The sequence below is a fragment of the Saccostrea echinata genome, unplaced genomic scaffold, assembly GCF_033153115.1.
Source record: "Saccostrea echinata isolate AGI-Se365-2 ecotype Australia unplaced genomic scaffold, CSIRO_AGI_Sech_v1 ptg000056l, whole genome shotgun sequence".
Lineage (NCBI taxonomy): Eukaryota > Metazoa > Mollusca > Bivalvia > Ostreida > Ostreidae > Saccostrea > Saccostrea echinata.
The window spans coordinates 4,855,838-4,876,972 of NW_026889805.1; the positions used below are offsets into that span (position 1 = coordinate 4,855,838).

The 21,135-nt window shown below is 33.9% G+C and overlaps 1 protein-coding gene and 2 long non-coding RNA genes across 3 annotated transcripts; 1 reads left to right on the forward strand and 2 right to left on the reverse strand.

The window, feature by feature from the left end:
* Positions 1-2,661: 2,661 nt before the first annotated feature.
* LOC133173155 (uncharacterized) lies at positions 2,662-4,565 on the reverse strand. Its single transcript, XR_009718999.1, has 2 exons — positions 4,009-4,565; positions 2,662-3,848 (listed from the first exon to the last, which is right to left on the reverse strand). It is a non-coding gene; the product is annotated as an uncharacterized LOC133173155 (long non-coding RNA).
* A 50-nt stretch (positions 4,566-4,615) lies between these two features.
* On the reverse strand, positions 4,616-10,544 carry LOC133173385 (uncharacterized). Its single transcript, XR_009719038.1, has 4 exons — positions 10,364-10,544; positions 10,123-10,240; positions 7,580-7,674; positions 4,616-4,691 (listed from the first exon to the last, which is right to left on the reverse strand). It is a non-coding gene; the product is annotated as an uncharacterized LOC133173385 (long non-coding RNA).
* Positions 10,545-14,607: 4,063 nt separating this feature from the next.
* On the forward strand, positions 14,608-19,356 carry LOC133173012 (fucose-1-phosphate guanylyltransferase-like). The gene is made up of 4 exons (XM_061307889.1): positions 14,608-14,702; positions 16,524-16,622; positions 16,958-17,131; positions 17,396-19,356. Exons 1-4 carry the CDS (start codon positions 14,675-14,677, stop codon positions 18,976-18,978), a joined length of 1,884 nt encoding a protein of 627 aa, XP_061163873.1. The 5' UTR covers positions 14,608-14,674; the 3' UTR covers positions 18,979-19,356.
* The last annotated feature ends 1,779 nt before the right edge of the window (positions 19,357-21,135 follow it).

The following is a 21,135-nucleotide window of genomic DNA, read 5'->3' on the forward strand; positions in this document are numbered from 1 at the left end:
ATATATATATATATATATATATATATATATATATATATATATATATATATATATATATATATATATATATATAAGCAGTCTTGAAGACAGTGGCAGATTTATCGGGGGGGGGGGGGTCACCCCCTTTCAAATTTTTCAGAAAAAAAGGAAAAGGGGGGGGGGGGTATTCACTATAAAAGAAAGTCTTGATAAAACTTATGCTTTAATACTAATTTTAACTACCGGTACAAGTATTATGAGTTTCTATTGCCACTTAATCTTTTTGACCCCCCCCCCCCTTTGAAATCCCGGATTCATCTCTGGAAAGTATACTTGCATACATGTAAATTATTAAGTATTACTTTTATTGCAAAATAAATAAATATACAAGGACATGAATATTTTATCCTGATAGCGGGACTTATTTCTTATAGAAGGTGTCATACAGATATACTATAATAAAATGGGACAGTTCTAAAGTTTAATACATGTTCAAAAATTTCACTGAAATATTATGTAAGTGGTTTGGATATTTTAAATATTTTGTAAGGGTAATTATTTCTAAACATATATTTTGGCATGTTCACATCACCGTGAATATTTACAAAGCTGAAACTAACTTCATTAGCTTACTCTTTTACAGCCTTCCATTGAGAATGATAGCACGTATGGTTCTGATTAGTTTTGACCAAAAACCGCTTCAGTCTGGACAGTTAACAAATGCAAAGGCAGCTAGATTAGGAGTCATTTAATAGACTATAGTTTATGTCATTACAATGAACTTCCTGAGCCCCGCCCCGCGCTGATTTCACTGCAACAACCACATATAAACACAATCGTATACACAAAGTGCTAAACTATTAATTTCTTCTTGCGCAAGATTGTAAAGTGTGAATTTGCACATGCGTAATTCTGAGGGGACAACTATTTGATTCCGATAGGTGTTTGCAGATTTTGGAGAAAAAAAATCTGTCCTTAAAAATGTTGGGAAAAAAATTATTTTCCACTAGGAAGAAAATGAATTATTTGACTTCGAGTGATGTTAACACCCCCCCCCCCCCCCCCCGCAGACACTAATTTTCTCATTTTTTCTTTATTTTTTCCTACCCACTTTTTTGGTGAATAGTAGAAATAAAAAATATTTCCCTAACCATCTTGGAAATAAATAATCTGTCCTTCAATGACATGAAAATAAACATTTTGACTCGAAAAAAATGCCACCCCCCTTTAGAAACAAATTGTCGCCCTCTAAATTGCATTATTCTGTTTTGGTGTCTCTGTACCATCATTGAACTAAAAAAAAAAGCCAAGTCTTTTCCTTGTATATAGTTCTTTTTCTTCAAATACATTTCACAATTTTCGTGCAGAACTTACTTCTGCAAATATCGGCTTTATTTTATTATATTTATTTACTAAACATTTTACCACCCTCCCCCCTCCTCCCCCCGGTCAAATCCATCTGCTTAAACGTGTCCCTCCCCCTCCTTTCGCCCCTATAATTTTGCCAACACATGAATATACTAATACTATGCAATAGAAAACAAACCAACCTTACGATTGTCCTCCTTCAATAATATTTCTTCTTGTCAAAGAATTGTTGTTCAGTTGAACCCCCCCCCCCCCAGCACACACACACAAACACACACTGAAACTGCTTTTTATGGGCCTGAAAATGTGTATTAAATCTTGCAAGGTCCTCTTGATGTAAAATTATATTTATTTCACAGTACATTCGTTTGTTATGAAAAACAACGTTAGCTTTCCATGAGATGCACTTTGAAGGTAAACGATGATCGAATTATCTATACCCCCATAAACCTTTAAGTTCCGGCCGAGGAGACCTGGTTTGCAGAGAAATGCTAGAAAACGCGTGAATGCGACGGACGTACTGCGAGATTCAACCTGATTTGATTTTATTTCAATAAATGACAGCTTCCGATGTCTGAGAAAAGTCCGACTTGGGCGAGAAATTCTCGCTATTAGTCAGAAAGTGCCCCTAAGCGGAATCCAACATGGAGGCTAGTTTCATGCCTTGTTATGTTTATAGTATAGCAGATATAGGCCTATATTTTTTAACAATTAAGCTGGGGAGTGCCTATGAGGTATACATGAGATTGGGATATTGAATGCGATGTCATTGAAAGCAAATAAAAAAATAGATGTACCCAAATGCATCGACCATGGGAATACAAAGTTGAATACCACGTCGATAACATATGATCTTTGTAGAAAACACATTTTTTTAATTTAATTACTACAATAAATAAAAATGGTCAGCTCAAAATTGGTCATTCTGTAGGCTACCCTATCTATTCAGAAATAAAAATGGTCACATACACTCAAAAAATAATTATTTTTTATTCTACAAAGAAGAAGGCATTTTTTTCATTTACACATACAAACTGTATTAACTGCCAAGTTTCATGACCCCCCCCCCCCTTTTCCAATACTTCTACAATTATGAGACAGACTTTTTTTTCTTGAAATAGGCATTTTTCTCCATTTGTCATAACATATTACAGGGCTGCACAAGGTACTGAAAAAGGGACAGCACTTTGAGTGAATGTGTTATCCATGTATCTGCAAATGAAGCAGATCCCCCAGTTATTATACTCATGGAGAGTGTAACAACTTCCAACTTGTTAATGACGGAACTCCATTTAAATCAGGTACAAGTTAAAGTTTAGGCTGCACAATTCTTTATTACAATATTCAAAACTTAATAATTCAGGATCAAGTTCACACAAGCTCACATTCCATGGTTACTTACAACACCATTATGCTAGATAAATTTGTTATACACTTTCATGTTAAATAGTCAAATTTGATTGGTTTAAAAAACATTTGTTAACAAGTACTATTACCATACTGCATGCCAGACATTACATCCCATTGGTTGAAAATGCATGACTACGGGTAACAGTATATACAGTAATAAAAAATGTTAACTGTGCAGAATGTTTGCACGTTCGTTTCACCTTGTTGTTTTCTTTAAAATGCATTCTATAACAAGAAAAATATTACCTGTTTATTTTGGGTGATGTGAAATTCTTACCCCTTAAAAACCATTGCTGACCGAGGCGAGGTCAGCGATGGTTTTTGTGGTATAACAATTTCACGTTATCCTACTAAACATGTAATATTTTCATGTTATATGTACTTCTATTTGTAAATGTTAATGACTGTGAAAAACATAAATATTTATAAATTAGTAAAATCAATTTAATACACTATGAATACACAAAAGGACAAATTTGTACATAATTCTCTATGATTTGGTTAATTAGTTTATATAAAGGATGTAAATGGACATGGCATATCATTGTTAATATTCAAGAAAGTGTTCACTGTTTTTCTTGTAGATGCTCCTTTCCATCTGATGTTTTCCAGGTTTTTGTGAAAAGTTTTCTTAAAAATGGCACCATTCAACTACAAATACTATGCCAGTGGAACTGTGATATCAATCAACTGCTTATGACACTATTAATTGGCAGAGAATTTATTTTTTTTTATTTGGGACAAGCAATCTGTTTCAAACATTTTATACCTGCAAATTGGTACATGTACTTCATGAAATGCTTGAAGGATGCTAAAGGCTACTGAAATTCCAAGCCAGATGAAATTCAAAAGGATTGATACAAAAGTCATTTGAAGTTTTCTATTCTTAGTGATGAGTGTTTTTCAGGATGCCCTCTGATATCATAGGTACAACTGGTCACTGTCCTTTGTTAGTTACACATGCAGACAACTTATTAAGGCAGTGATATAAGTAGCTCGAAGTGATGCTTTATTGTTTTCCTCAGATTTATAACCTGGATTGATCTCTGATGCAGTAATTTAAAGCCATGTCTTTTCACTGTCACAAAGTACTGAAATAAAAATAATTTTGATTAAAATATTTCTTTTAATTCACATCATTAAATTTTTAAGCTACAGAAATTCAAATTAATTACCTATTAGTAAATAGAAATCTTTAATTGATTAGCAAGCCTTTGCATTGTCAGATCCTTTTCTGAAAGGGCCATTTACCTTTAACAATGTCAGGACAGGTGAGGCAACTGGCTGGTCTTCATGCTGGAAGTGTGTATTAACTCTGTAATCTTTTTAAACAAAACCATCCAGTGATGTCCTAAGATTGCCAGATGAGCAGACATATACCTGTATTTAAGAAAGATTCTGTAACATGACATAGAATTTTTGCACAGCTTGACGCACAACTGATGGTATCTTAGGTGCCTGCAAAATAATAAATCTGGCACATATTTATTTATTTGATACAAATCAGAACAAAATTTGTCCTTTTACAGAACAAATTATTTTCATTTTAAAGAAAAGAGAAATGCATATGTACTGTTTTAATACATATAACCTGTATTATTGGATATTTTCACCCCATTCTAATTTTTAAAATATTCACTCTTTCACCCTTGAAAACAATTTTGCCCTTTTAAAATTTGATCAGACACATTTGTGTTTAAAAGATATATGCTGCCTTCTTCGAATTTGTCCCGTTTTAAATTCACCTACTTGTAAGGAGGGCAGAATGAGAAAAATAAAACTTAACTGGGGCGAAAAATTTCCAGAACAAAGTACAATTACTTGCCTGCCTGTTGTACTATAACTCCTCAAACCTTACAATATTCTATAATCATTGCTTTCATGTGATACCCCCCAGTGGATTGATGGTCTCTTTTCCAAATTATATGCACTTTCTAAAAAGAATGAATTTGTCAATTTATAAAATTTAGTATTACAAGTTAATAAAGACAGTAAAACAATGTTAACAACATTTATATGCAAATGAACCTCTGTTCAAATCACTTAAATGATTGACAACTTGTATGAAATATATCGAATACCCTTAATTTTGACATTTGGAAACCCAGCGTTAAGGCCAAACAAAAAATATGTGTGGTTCTGGTTACACCTCCAAAAAAAATAGGGAAGGTGGGTAGGGATTTTTTTTTTTTTTTTTTTTTAACAAAATGATTTTCTAAATTTTTCCAAATAATACCTATTTCTTTTCGTTAGCATAAGTGAACTATTTTATGTGTAGAGTGTTAGATATGTTTTCTCTTAAGCATATGGATTAGATATGTGCTTTAATGTGTGAATAAAATGTCTTCGGTATTTAAACAGTTGTTTGCTGATTCTATTCATTCGAGTTCATACTCATCCAGAAAATACAATGTTTGAAGAAAATCAGCATGAGCAAATTGAATTATTTAACTGTTGTTTGGATATTATATTTTCTTTTTTTAGAATGTTAAGTTTTTACGAAGATGATAAATGCTGTCCTTGTTTTTAAAGGATGATATTAATTTCAGAATTGTATATTATAAGTAAAATTAATGGATATCTTAAGCATTATACAATAAATCTTAAATATAGATCATGATTTCTCCATCGGAATCTGCTGCGGAAGTCTTTATACAGGTATATAAAATCTAAAATTGTATATTATAGAATGCGAAAAAACAGAAATAATTTGTGAAGAGCTGAGGATATAAATCATAACTAATAAATGTTTTGTTTATTTTGAATTCAGTCTTTTCCAACTATTGTTCAGAAAAGAAATGTTTTATTTGTGGATGAACAGAGTGAAGGATAAGTGGCATTTCGATGTGGCGTGAAATATACTAGTCAACATTGGTAGGGCGCACCCTAGTTATGAATATGAAACAAATATTTTTAAATCAACAAGATGTGTTTGTGAAACACTGATGCCCCCGTATGGCATCTTATGGCGAAGGTTAAAGTTTCTCAAATGCAAGTCAAAATCCAGGCCAAAAGATAAAAAATGTTAAATTTGAAAGCCCTAGCTGCAACTGTTCAAAAGTTATGGCAAAGGTTAAAGTTTTTTAAAAGTAAGTAAAACATCACGGTCAAGGTCAAAGTTGTTGGTATCCAAAGAAAGGTCTTGTTACAAGGATTACATATGTGAAGTATGAAAGCCCTAGCTCCAACCGTTCAAAAGTTATGGCCAAGGTTAAAGTTTTTCAAAAGTAGGTCAAACTCTAAGGTCAAGGTCAAAAGGTCATAGTTGTTGGTATTCAAAGAAAGGCCTTGTCACAAAGAATACACATGTGAAGTTTGAAACCCCAAGCACCAACTGTTCAGAAGTTATGGTCAAGGTTAAAGTCTCATAAAATTTTGCAAAAGTGGGTCAAACTCCAACGTCAAGGTCAAAAGGTCAAATATGATGGTACCCAAAGAAAGGTCTTGTCACAAAGAATACATGTGAAATATGAAAGTCTTAGCTCCAACCAATCAAAAGTTATGGGCAAGGTTAAAATTGACAACAGACAGATAGACAAACAGACAAACAGATAAACAGACAAACAGACAGACAGGACAAAAACAATATACCCTCGGGATCTTTCGATCCGGGGGCATAAAAATAATGAAAACACAATCTTTTCTTTTTGTAAAAAATAAAGTCCAAGGTGAACATCCTTTTGTTTAAAATCAGTGTTTATAAATGAAATTAATTACTTTTATCCAGAATAGTTCTTATTTTACTTAATAATAAATTTTGAACGATAAACTTTTAAGAGCTGTCAGAGGAAAAGAATGTGACACCTATACTTTGTACAGTAATGTTTAAAACAAAATAAATCACCTAAGCAAGATGACACAGAATGATTCAAATTCGTCAGAATTACAAATATTTAATATTATTAAAATTTTAAATCCTTTCATGAAACCTTTTTGCCTCATTGAAGACTTCATACTTCCAAGCTCATTTCTCATATATATTGGTGTTTTGCAAGTTGACTTTATTCAGGTGAAATCAGCAGTCTTCTTTTTCACGTTTCCTCATGAACTGTTTTTTTTTTTCTACTTTCGGTTTAAAAGAAACGATCCTGATATAAATTATTTAATAATTCACAAGTTAATCTATCTTACACATTAGGCTAATTCTTGCGTAATCAATGCAATCAAATAAATGTTTTCTCATGTTACACGTGTATCTTTCCTCTAACTCCAAAAAACGTTACCTGGCCAGCTGTCTGTGTGCTTTCAAGCGAGAAGTGATTTCCTATCCTGACTTCACACCTTTGCGTGCATTAATAATAAAGGGACTAATCAGCATGCACTTGTCATAAACCAGCTGTAAACAGAGCAACTAACTGAATCTCGCCACTCTTGGGCATATTTATTTAATTTTGGCAACCAAAAAACAAACAAACAAAAAACATGGCGCTGGAAAAAGGTATACTGCTGCGCCATGCTAGCTTGCTTTAGATTTAACACCATCAAACACTTGCACTACGTGTTGAAACGATTTTTGCATGGAGGTCGCCATTGCTGGAACTAAAACTAATACCGAAGTGGATGACGGAAATCACGGAAAATTCCGGAAAATAAATATGAAAATTGCCAGAAAAAAGTTAAGGGTCGGGGATCTAAAATAGGGACGGTCGGGTAACGGGAACCACACATATTTTTTTATTTGGCCTAATAATATTCCATACATGATTGAGCTGTCACCTGATGAACCTTTAATTCTTTTCTATTTTTTATATGCTTTATATGTATATGAATTATAAGAGTAAATGTAAGTCCAAAAACTTATTTTGTGACATCAATTTCATACCTGTATTTGAGTTGCCTTTTTGAGGATATACCGGGTAGATTATTCAAAGTCGATGTACATGTAGTCTTACATGCTGCAGTTCTCTTGTACTTTAGCTATAAAATAAATTTTAATGTATACAATTGTGTAAGATGAAAAAATGTTTCAAACACTGAAACAGACTGAAACCTTAACAGACCAAAACTTTAACCAAAATATCCTCTATAACATGCTCTCTAAACTGAAGAGTATGGTCATATAATTGCAGTCATATGAATTTTGTTCAATGAATGATAAATGCAGAGAGAATTTGCAGAATATATAAAGAAAGTCTTATCGTTGGGAAATAAGCAGGTCCAGTACAATCTCTTAATTTAGCTATATAGCTTGAAATAGCTATATAGCTTTATTAAGCTATTCAAAATAGCTTAATTTAGCTATTTATATGCAGTTTTTCACAAAAATTATTTTGGTAAGAAATAGACAAAAAGTCGCATGTATTTGACCATTCATATATGTGCTATGGGCTATCGAAACAACAAGCAAAATCAAAGATATCTCCAACTTTGCAACTTTTGAATACTTTTAAGCAAAAGATAAATTTCTATTATTTGAGTAACTGTCCACTACCTTGTGTGCATTGAGGCATGGATAAGTATGATTGCTTCTCATTGTACTGAATTATTACCAATCAATTATCTTCTTGACCATAATTGGCCTCCTTTATAATTTCATTGAAGAAGTAACTGTATCAATTGCGCATGTAGCCTAAAAACTTTTAGAACTTTGAGTACAATGTCTCTTTTGTTTCTATTTTCCTAATTATCTCCCCTTGTTTAAGGGTCACAACCCTAGTTTTAGTATAAACGGAAGCCCTTGGCCCAAGGATACCCTGTGACAAATTTGACAATAATTGGCCAAAGGGTTCTTGAGTTATGGCCCATATTCTAAAAAGTTTACGCACACCGCACAAATGGCCATAGCATTAGCTTTTTGGGCCTTTGGCTCAGAAGAGCTAAAAATGAACCTCTTACATTGATTTTTGGTTGATATTTTTTACAGTTTTTTTATGAACAATGTACAGTATTTTCACCCAAATTCCAGTATTTTGAGGACTGCTGTACAGTATTTGGGCCTAAAAATTATTACATGAATGCAAGGAGATTTTAATGAGCGAGTTTTATAATGCATCAATTTCAGATGAGTTCAAGGTTGAGTATCATCACTGCACCAAGGTGCGACTTTTTGTGCATGCTGAGAAAAGTACACATTTAAGAAAAACTGATATAAAATAGCTAAATTAAGCTATTCTGAATATAGTTAGAATAATCTAACTGTGTCTCGGGACAAGCCCTCACCACAGTTAGAATATGTCCCATATACTTGCAATGTAGCAAATCGGAGTGGATCCACTCCGAAATGATTTTGAAGAAGACAAAAGGAGTTGCATTGAAAATAACTACCAAATTAATCATAACAAACATTTTTGAGATTGTATATGCCTTTTAACCTACAAATTAATCCATATATATACGAAAATTCAACTCATTTTCTCAACGTTTTTTCCTCGCTTCAAATTTAACGCCATGTTGACATTCGGAACTCTCTGGATTCTTCATACAAAATGCAGAGAATTCGAGTTATCGCCCGTGTTTATTTTGCTACATTGCGAATACACGGAACAAATTCTATCCTTAAACCGGGTCCGTAGGACAATATCATTTTAACGATAGAACGTTCTATCTATTCTGAATAGCTTAATAAAGCTATATAGCTAAATCGGTGTCGGGTGGTTACGTTCCGATTCTGTGTTCGACCCGCGTGGTTACGACCCAAGTGGTTTCGACCTACTCTAATGTATATCCCTACATGTGAATACCTGAGTACAGGGGTATACACTGTGCGGTAAACAAATGGATATTCGGTAGCTGTATATTGTATGGCTTCAGAGATGTACATGTCAACAGGGACCTATATACTAACGTTAGTATATAGGTCCCTGGTGTCAATATAGGTAGTTGTTTCCGTATAATGTGTAGTCAACATGCAGTGAGAAGGTTTCCTAACATTTTTTTCTACTATCGCGGAGCATGGATGTTGATGAATTTGATTTAGTAATGAATTATATTTGAACAGTTTTCCATAAAAATTAATCAAATACTTCATCAATGTACCGTGATTACATATGCACTGTCTAAACATTAATGTAGGTTTCTCCAAATTAAATTACATACGATAATTAACACAAATATACGTGGTCGATATAAAAAAAAAATGTAGACGAAAAAATAAAACGTAAAACTGTTGAAAGTGTTAATTAATTTCGTTCGGAAGCAATTAATTGCTTTGGAACGAAACCACTCGGGTCGAACATGGATTCGTGTCGAAACCACGCGGGTCGAACAAGTAGTCGGAACGTAACCACCCGCATTCGCTAAATCAAAAGATTGTACTGGACCTGATAAGTGCTTTCAAACATTGAATACTTATAAAACTAGACCCACTGACATGCAACAGCTTAATTTCTGTTGATAAATGAAGCGTATTCTGAACAAATTATTTACCCAAACAAAGGTGATGCTGTCACAAGATGACGTTCGTACCCATCTCGCATCTGACACTTACACTACTCCTCCTTAATCAGCTGGTAATAACATCATTATCCTCGAATTCAAGAAAAATCTGTTAATAAATTAGTTGTAATGATGATAACAAAACTGTTCTAATCAGATACAAATGTATAATATAAGACTTCTATTTCACCCAAGAATACACAAGAAAGGTGACATTCTCTGACTTGTTTACCTGTACTTCGATCGAAATTCTCCTCCTACTTGCTCGCACCCAAGCTTTTACGACACTCAATTTATCCATCGTAAGTCGGAGAACCCTTCGGCTTTGTACAACTGCTTAAACTTTCCTTATACGCTTTGTGTAAACCATAAACATGCATAACCCAATACACATCTTGCATCTCCATGTGTGAGGTACCCGGAAGTTAATATTATCGAAAAATCTCGCGAGTCACGTGACGAGACTTACAGACCCTAATGCAGCCCGAATTTGCTTGGTTCCAATGAAAATGTAGATAATCTTGAGGAAGGGAGCATTCATTATTTATTGTTGTAAGAAATGCAAATAGGTGATATCACCTATTCGAATTGGTGATATCACCTATTCAAATTGAATAGGTGATATCACTTATTCGAATAGGTGATATCACTTATTCGAATAGGTGATATCACCTATTCAGCACGAATAGGTGATATCACCTATTCGAATAGGTGATATCACCTATTCATTTCGAATAGGTGATATCACCTATTCGAATAGGTGATATCACCAATTCGAATAGGTGATATCACCTATTCAATTTGAATAGGTGATATCACTTATTCGAATAGGTGATATCACCTATTCGAATAGGTGATATCACCTATTCGAATAGGTGATATCACTTTTTGGCAGTAAATACCAAAACGGCGCCTCATATTTTTATCATTATATGAAGTGCTTTTAACATTATATGCGGTAGATCTAACATTATATGCAGTGAACACAACAATATATTATGTACTTCTCACATTATATACAGTATATTCATCATTATATGTAGTATTTCTGTTATTATGATGATGCTGATCGTTAAATATTATGTCCGGTCCTGTTAGCATTCCGTGCGGTAGATTTTGCATTTCGTTATGATGTAGACACAGTATTATATGCGGTGCTTTCTTCTTAATGTGTATGATCTTTCGGAAGCTGCCTTTCGGAACTCCCTTGTTAGATTTAGAAAGGTCTACCTTTTTTCGTTCTTAGATATGAAAATTCTTAATGATTTTGGATTATCTTTAATAATTGGTAATCAACCACACGTCAGCCAAAGCATCGCGGAATAATCACATACCACACAATATTTATCCCTATATTAAAGGAATTTTGAAGTCATATCAATACTTCAGTAGTTTACAACAAGAGAGAGAGAGAGATACACTTATTACAATGTATTACTGAAATAATTTTATTGTTCCATAGTATTAACTGTTAAACTATGGCGTATAAAAAAAATTGCTGAAATTGTCTTAAGTTAAATACTATGTGAATGTTGTGTAATGTATCAGGAAAAGATAAACGATTTTCAGAACAGAAAATGTATTGAATCATGGGTTATACTTCAAGATTTTACTTCTAAAAAGATATGAGGTAAAATTACCCAGTAATACAACGTATATATATATACATGTAGAGCCCCCTCTTCCAAATAAAATGAGAGATAAAAGGGTAATTTACATTGTGAAAAATTAGCACATCCCATCCCTAAAAAACAAACAAATAAGTAAATACATGTAGTGTTTTCTATAAGCCGTTGTTAAAGCCCTGCGTACTCGAAGGCGTAGGAATGCAGTTACTAGTTTTTTCAGGGGCGTCGGCAAAGGGGCGGCGATCGCCGCCCCGATAATTTTGAAAAAAAAAAACACACACACACACACTCACACACACACCCACACACACAAAAAAAGAAATGAATAATGAAAGAAAAATAAATGAGAAAAACAAAATTACAATATTTGTAATGGCAATATCTGTGGTCAATGGAGCGGCGAAGTGTGAAAGCTATTGTTTACACAGACGAAAATTGGGATGTACGTGTACGTGTATAATTATATACCTGTACCTGGTGTTTGTAAACAATAAGCATGGTATCCATTGCTCTGCGTGCAAGTTTCCTACAAATTCTTCATCAGACCCACAGCTAGCAACGTTTTTTGGAAATTCTATTTTTTTCGGCGGGGGGGGGGGGGGGGGCTCTCTAAGTTGCCGGATTTTTTTTTCTTTTCAATTCTTTTGGAATTTACCCGATTTCGACCTGACACCAACAGAAAGTGTGTATGAAAGGAGGGGGGGGGGGGGCAGCAGCGTTAATGAATTTCTACATTTCGAAACTTAAGCCTATTCTCAGAAAAAGTGGAGAAATTGGTAAAAAAAAAAATAGAGCACCCCTTCCTGACACCTTTCCCCCGCATATAACAGGCCTGTTCATTGTCTAATGAATTGGTCTATCGATGTTTGGAAATCTTTGATGAATCGAAGTTGTAAGCTATTAAAATTAAAGCAATATACTAAAATACTGGGTAACAAATACTATTTAAAACAACTTCAGATGATTTTTTTTAATGTCATACACAATTCTGCATTTCAAAAATGGGGGGATTATGAAGGATTAATCACCCTGTTCATCTTAAATTTCATAACTACATGCATGTATGCATTGTTTCGGCGAGTAACAATAAATATTATACAATAATAGAAAATTATATGTATTTTAATCTTTACCTCATAAACCCTTCAAAGTTCTTTCTATGCCGTTTCGGAAAAAAACCCCATGCACTAGCTCCTATAGCTAAATAAAAAATATTCCGGGTTTTTTTTTATCTATAGTGCATATAACTTAATTCACATAAAACATCTTTTTTTTGGTTGCATGTTAAATTGTTCTTTATTAATCAGAAAATAAAAATATCAAGATTTTGGCTGAAGTCTTATTTTAGTTGGTTAGGACCCCTCCCCCTTTTCGATCCAGTTCGCCTCCCTAATGTCAAATTCTTGCCGACGCCCCGTTTTTTTATTATCTTTTTTTTTACATTGATTGTCCTATATATGATATGAATCTTTTTGAAAGTCATATTGTTCACAAAAAAGATAGAAAATGCCTCAAATTTTTTTCCACTCCCAAAATATTTCTATCAACAACCCCCCCCCCCCTCTCTCTCTCTCTTTACTTCATACCCTGAAATAGAATGGATTTTATTTTACTCTATTACCCTATACTTTATATCTTTAAAAAAACATTTTAACCTGTTCACGGAGCATTAATTGTTATATATGCATGCTTTTATTGTACTGAATTCAACAGGAAAGGTCGGAGGTCTCAAGGTACCGAATTTTTAACAGGGAGTTCCGAAAGGTAGCTTCCGAAAGATCATACAAGAAGAAAGCACCGCATATAAAACTGTAGCTACATCATAACGAAATGCAAAATCTACCGCACGGAATGCTAACAGGACCGGACATAATATTTAACGATCAGCATCATCATAATAACAGAAATACTACATATAATGATGAATATACTGTATATAATGTGAGAAGTACATAATATATTGTTGTGTTCACTGCATATAATGTTAGATCTACCGCATATAATGTTAAAAGCACTTCATATAATGATAAAAACACCTCATATAATGATAGATGTACATAATATAATGACATATCTACATCATATAATGAAAAAAGTACTGTATATAATGGAAGTTGCACATGATATACTGTAAAAACTACTTCATATAATTAAAATAGTACCACATATAATGAAGAGAACACTGCATATAATGTTTAATCCTCATATAAGACAGTCCCGGCGTTCCATACCTTTCGATTCGTTTTATTATGCTTTATAAAACGTATTCATAAAATGTATATAACGTCTTTCCATTTCGCAGTAAAGCGTTCCAATATCTCCTCGACAGGTCCAATATCTCACTCTTTTCTAACATCGATTTTTTTTTTAATATTTTTTTTTTTTTGGACCACTCAGGAAAACATTGGAAATGTTAGTCTTTTTAAAGTATAGACAATTTTTAAAGGTATGATAATGTTGCATATGATGTATCTTTAATGCACAAGCTTCTATAAACTAACATTAAAAATCAAAATACAAGGGTGAGTCCAAGAATTTTTATATATACAAGAATAAAGAGAAAGCAGCATTTTCTCAAGAAAACAAAAATTCTACCTCCAAAATTTCCCGATTAAGCAAAATAATTTTCAACCCCAAAGATTATTTGGCACCTGGGAAGCGATGTGCGTCCCCCAAGGGATGAAATATTGCCCAACGCGGAAACGTTATAATAGTAAAACATAATAAATGAGAAGATTTAGGCCTATTCATTCATTGTTGGTACCTAACGAATGTGCTTTGGTTCGAATTATTCGCATCGACGAACCGGAAGTGAATGAAGAAATTCGGTACACTTGGGAACGTTGACAGGTGCCACGGTGACTCGGGTGACTGTGAGGTGCGGGTTGTAGGACTGTTGTACACGTCGTCCGGTCATGGAGAAAAAAGATGAGGAAAACAACTGTACTTGCTTTATCAATTAATGAAAAAATATTACATATTCTCAAGCATAGTCATGAAAACTCGGTACTGTTGAAACTGTTGCATATTCGAATATTTCTGAAATTCATTAAGAATAATATTTATATAATAGTGTTGTACTTTGCATGCACTATACCTAAATAGTAGTCAGGGTTTGACACATGGTGCACGAGCCGGAGGCGAGTGCACTATGTGTCAAACCCTGACTACTATTTAGGCATAGTGCATGCAAAGTACAACACTATTGTTATTATTATGCTGACTGTTGTATAAAAACGACAATATTTTCTCCCTTTCCAATGTTTCATCACCTCTTACATTCATGTTAGTACACCCCTATTATGACGTCACGTTGTGCTACATGTACGTCATAATCTTTTGTCTTTAATATTTTGAATGTTCCATGTACAAATAGTTGAGAAATTTAGTTGTGTGAAGGGTAAAAAATTGCAAGATACTATTTTATAAAAATTCTTTTGTTTTGTTTTTTTCTTTTAGTGTAAAATCTTTGAAACTAAGTTTATATATATTATAATACAGTGTTATAGATAACGGCGTCTCTAGCGTAATCGGTAGCGCGTCGGACTGATAATCCTGGGGTCGTGAGTTCGATCCCTGGCGTGGGCGTTGTCGGATTTTCTTCAGAAAAAGAAGCCGTGCTCTATTTCGGCATAGTATGCTTACGCTATATAAATCCTTAGACCACTATGCGAAAATAGTTGGGTATTGACTATGTAGAGACAAACTGACAGGAAGCATAATAATAAAATATATTAACCTGACGTTGTTAGGAAAGGAAGGATATCATAATTTGAGCAAGTTTATTTTGTCACAAAAAATATGATACAATATTTTGAAGATGCTTCTATTTGTTGTGGGACGGCAAACATAAGTTGAGGGAAACGATGTGGGAGGCCAAGAAAATGGGAATGGAAGAGAAACTAGAGAGAGAGAGTGAAGGGCTCAAGCTCCTGATATATGGATGGTGTAGATCTCCAAATGTCAGACACCTTGGCCCAATGACTTCTCAGCCCATGGACATTATAAGGTCCGAGATTTAAGACAGGTCGTCCCATACAGAAGACACTTCGATCTAGGCCAAGGTGTCATTGAGCCGAGACATCTGTCTACGAGATCTACCACCTTATAGTTGATAGAAATGCCATCTTAATTTTCATGATGCTAAGTCAATGACACTGCAAAGTGAAAACTTCAGAAAAATCTTTATGATTTGCATATAATGAGTCTCATGACTGTTAATTTTTTCACACTCTTTAGGTCTAGTTCACCCGAGTCACTCAGGTGACCACTTACCATGGGTTCTGTCTGTTGGTATTAGTTATTCATAAACTTAACACGTCCAATTTCTTTTATGAAATTGCTGGTCCATTTCTAATTAAGTGTAGCAAATAATATGGATAAAGGGAATAAAAATTGAGAAGTTCATGCCATGGTATCAGCCCCCTGGATCTGAGGGATGAAACTTCCCTTAAAAAAGCTTCCCTTGAATCTCCCTATATATGTAGAAGCTGACCATTGATCAAATCAAAAGGGTCAAAGTGATGGGGGAGGGTCAAAGTTGAAGAACATCTTGTACTATGAAGCAGTGTTCCAGGTGAAAACTTTGCCCCATTAAAAGTAAAATTACAGGAAATGAATGTTCTTGCATGTTCTAATTCAAAGGTGTACTTTCTGCAAAATTTGATGTTTTTAAGATTAATGATATATATCCAGGAATTAAGCTATTAAATAACCACCACCCGAGTAAATAGAAAACTGAAACCTTTTTTATCACTTTTGTAGCTGATAAATTTCTAGAAATGCCCATACCCATGTTACCAGAGGACACGGGAATTGCACAGTTTATGAAGAAAGTATTTTCTGATTATGAAAAAATTAGAGGTAAACCATCAAAGTCAGTCATGTTCATTATCCTGTTACGGTTGTATAATGTGGTGTAGGACTTTCTTGACAATAATAAGCACTCCCCCCACATTTCTTGAGCATTTTATTAAAATGAAATGTCATAATACAAACTAAAATGCTATTTTTACTGAAATTCTGTCAATCATTTCATATTAATGATACACATTAAAAAATATTCGAACTGCATGTACATGTATATAATCAAAATTAAGTGCCTTTGTTTTGTAAAATTGTGAATTTTTGGATTTGTTAAATCAGAGCAGAGGTTACATACATGTAGTTCATAACACATATAGTACTTTTCTTTTTAGGAAAAGACAAAAATGCCAATGATTCTGTGTTTTGGGATGTTGTCGTAATTACAACTGCAGACTATGCACAGAAGAATGTATTTGAACTTCAGATTGAAAGCAAAAGAAACAGAAAAGAGCTTCCCTTGAATCTCCCCATTTATGTAGTAGCTGACCCTGTTGGACCAAAGATAGGTATGTTTCTAACATATTCAAGCAGTATAAACATTTTCAAAATTTAGTGCAAAAGAAGACCATCCACTATGATCCATGTAGTATCCCGAGTTTATATTGTGTCAAATATGGATAAAAAGAATCTCTACAAAATTGGAGGTCCCAGTGACTTGCTTCTAATCCACATTTTACTGTATTTACCATTGAATTTTTTTTTAATTTACATTTAGAGAGCATCTTCTTGAAAATTTTTGTTAATTTCACTAAAATATTGTTTGACAACAGGTAATGGTGGATCCACATTGGTGGTTTTGGCCTTTTTACATCTTTGTTTGGGTCAGGAGATGTTTGGGAAGAAGATCCTATTGATTCATGCAGGAGGACAGAGCAAAAGGATGCCAAGTGCTAGCTGCTTGGGCAAAATATTCTCTCCTATTCCTCATGGAGACCCTATCTACCAAATGTTAGACCTGAAATTAGCCATGTACATGCCCTTCCTTCCTAATATGCCACCTGGAGTGTTTGTGGCTTGTGCTGATGATATATTAGTGTATGATCTTGGACCTGCTGAGGATTCTAAGTATTGGTCATTCTGCTATAATGGATTTACTGCTCTAGCTCACCCCTCCCCAGTACAGATAGGAACCAAACATGGAGTCTACGTAGTGGAGAATGAGAAAAATGTAGATCCTAAGAAACATGTCCGAGGGATGAGGTGTTTGAGGGTGCTACAAAAACCCAGGATCACACAGATGTATGAGCAGGGTGCAGTACTTAGTAACCTGACTTTCTCAGAGGAAGTAGCTGTAAAGGGAGACATGTCATACACTGACAGTGCTTTCTTTTTTGGAATGGATGTAGCTAAGAAACTTTTGCATTTTTATAAAGAAAACTGTCCTTTAACATGTGAAATTGATGCCTATGGAGATTTTCTGCAAGCATTAGGTCCTCAGGCTACCAGTGACTATGTTCACAACACAAAAAACGTTACACATTTGACTCCAAATCTTGTCCCCACTAGGTTAAAGATATTTGAGCTCTTGAAGGGAACAGACATAAGCTTACTCTTGATGAACGCCTCTAGATTTATCCACATTGGCACAACAAAGGAGTACATTTATCATTTCTGTTTTGACACCAAACTTCAAAGTGAGCTTGGATTAGAGAAGGACTGCTTTAACACTTTTACAGAGCTTGAACCTCGTGCCAAAAAGCAGAAGTTTTCAGACACAGGATTTGGTTGTATCATGCATTCCTGTTTACCTTCCAACTGCTTTGTATCTCCAAACACAGTAGTGGAGTACTGTCTCTTTGAGTATCCACTTCAAGTGGGTCAGAATTCCATCATTAGTAACTGTGCAGTATTAGAAGAAGAATTGACAGAAACCCCTCCTCCACACACTCAGATCCCTCACAATTTATTTCTACACACAGTAGCAGTCAAACACCAGGAAAAGACCAAATATGCCACAATTGTGTTCCACATCGAGGACGATCTAAAGAAGCAGGTCCCAGTGTCTGAAGTCTCAGGAGCCCCTTATCTAGGATATGATATCCAACGCTTCATTGAGAATTGTAAATTGACCCAGTTTGAGTTAGACGAGCACACAGGGGGTGTGGAAGGGGAGGGAGAGGGACGTGCCCTCACCAGTCTATGGCAAATGTCCCTATTTCCACTGGAGAATACCATGACGGAGTCTCTCATGCTGGCATTAACTATAGTGAAAGCCTCGCAGGGTAATAATCCTAACTTGATAGATCTAAGTAGCTATGATATTGTCTCAATGGAGGAAATTCTGGAGAAAAAAGATGTCAAAGCTATGCTGAAATTCAGAGAGGATTTATTTTCTAAAATCTCAAAGGCCTAATTAAATAAATAATCATTTCCATGTATCATGAGGAGTCTACCGTATATACTCGCCTATAAGTCAGTCCGCCTATAAGTCGGTTGTATTTTTTAAGCTTCAATTAGAGGGATTGACCCACTAAAATACCTATCTTTTTATAACTCACGTATAAGTCAGATAAGGAGTTTTGGACCAAAGTTTAACTCCCAAAAAAACCGACTTATAGGCGAGTATATACGGTAACATTATTTTGACTGTACTTGATCTGATCCCATCAATGGTGCTAAAGAATTTATTTATACTCTTATGATGTATTGTATTTATTAGATTTTTAACATAGATTATAAATCTAAAAAAGTTGCATTACTCTGGAAATAAAAACAACATTTTACAAATAAATGTACTTAAAATATGTGTTTATCAGAAAAAAAAAATTCTACATGCTTTCAATGACGTTCATGAGGATAAACAAGGGAAACAGAGAAGAGAGTTTGCCAACATAAACAAGTTTATAAATTTCCTTACATAAAAATAATGAAAATTGTCTACTCTGGCACATAATCGTATGGAGAAAATTTACTTTTACATGGTGACCTAAATACTTGATTGAAACTTCTGTCTTTGGACTCTATACGTTCCTCCATAAATGAGAGATGTCAATAAAGCTGTTCATTTTACAAATTCAAATCAATTTTTGGTGCCAAAAATTATGTTTTGTAGACCTTCCAAACAAATATTTAAGTTAAATAGCCTGTTAGGCAGCATCTGTGAAGGATTGTATTAAAAACTCTGCCAATCACCAGCTGATGATCGTAAGGGGAAATAACTATGTAATACTTCGAATAGGCTTACATAAACCAGCACTCTAGAGTCCCCTGTGAAATCTTTAGTACTATAAGAATCAAGTATGTTTTATGGTGGGGTTACGATAGACAGTGGGGTAGCTAGCAAAAAATTTACTGTATTCAAGAATGGCAAGGGGTCTGGGGGCCACCCTAAGGCCCCCAGCGGGTTATGGGCAGGGCCCTGGTGGAGGGTCATGGAATTTAACAGTTTTTAATCAGAAGATCACCTTGAAATATTCTATTTTTTACCACTGTAGTTCAACTTAATATTAACAAAAAATTGCCCCATTTTGACTATACTTTCAGCTCCAAAAAATCATTTTCTTCAAAAGCATTTCTGCTTATGAATAAAGACATTGCTAAATAAAATTATATATTTACATTCATGGCAATATTATTTTGAATTTTAATAAAGATAGAGAAAGCTATTATGGACTAAAGGAAAACCAAAGAAAAAGCTATAAACAGAAAATTTTATGTTTTGGTAGATGTTATAGAATTTATTACACATTTTTTTTTATTATCATATATGCGAACTAAATTCTATACTATATAGTATATATCCAGCTACAAAAAATTGATATCCTCCATTTGAAATATTGTTACATTTTACTTATCGATTGTTTTGAAATTATAGTAATAGTAAAATGCAGTAAATTTGGGTTTTAAATTTATTAGGGGAATTAGTAAATAGCATACAATGTATATTTTGATTTGCTATTGCTTTGAATTGACAATACATGTATTATGAAATTCGTCCTTAAAATACTAAAACCATTACATGAAAGGAGTACACTATGTCAGAGATCTTATATAGAAACTGAAAATATTGTAGTTTATATGCAGGGATGAAATAAATCTAGATTTTTTAAATTCTAAAACCAATTTTATTTTGATCTATTATTGAACTTTTGACGTCTTAAAAAATATATATATTAAAATTATTGTTGTTGAAAATCTGTGTATTCATTTGCGTTGTTGCATAAAGGGCGCTACGCCACTGATAGAGGTCAAAAGTTTATTAAATGTAAAAATTAATCTCAAGAGAAACTACACTGCAATTTTTAGGAACTGTATGCAAAAATTATTTTCAAGTAAATTTGATTGCAATTTGCTTATGGTCATTAGGTTGGGTCATTTTGAAATGTAAACAAAAATTAGTTCATGTAGCCACAGATGTGTAACAGCAGAATGATTTTCCAACTGAATACCTGGAAGAGGGGGAATGCCTTGAATCAATAAAGAAAGAAAAAAATGGTACATGTATGTTTTGTTTAATTTTACTGCAAGTCCAATTAGTCTCTGGTGAGATTTGTGTTCAAATAGAACACTT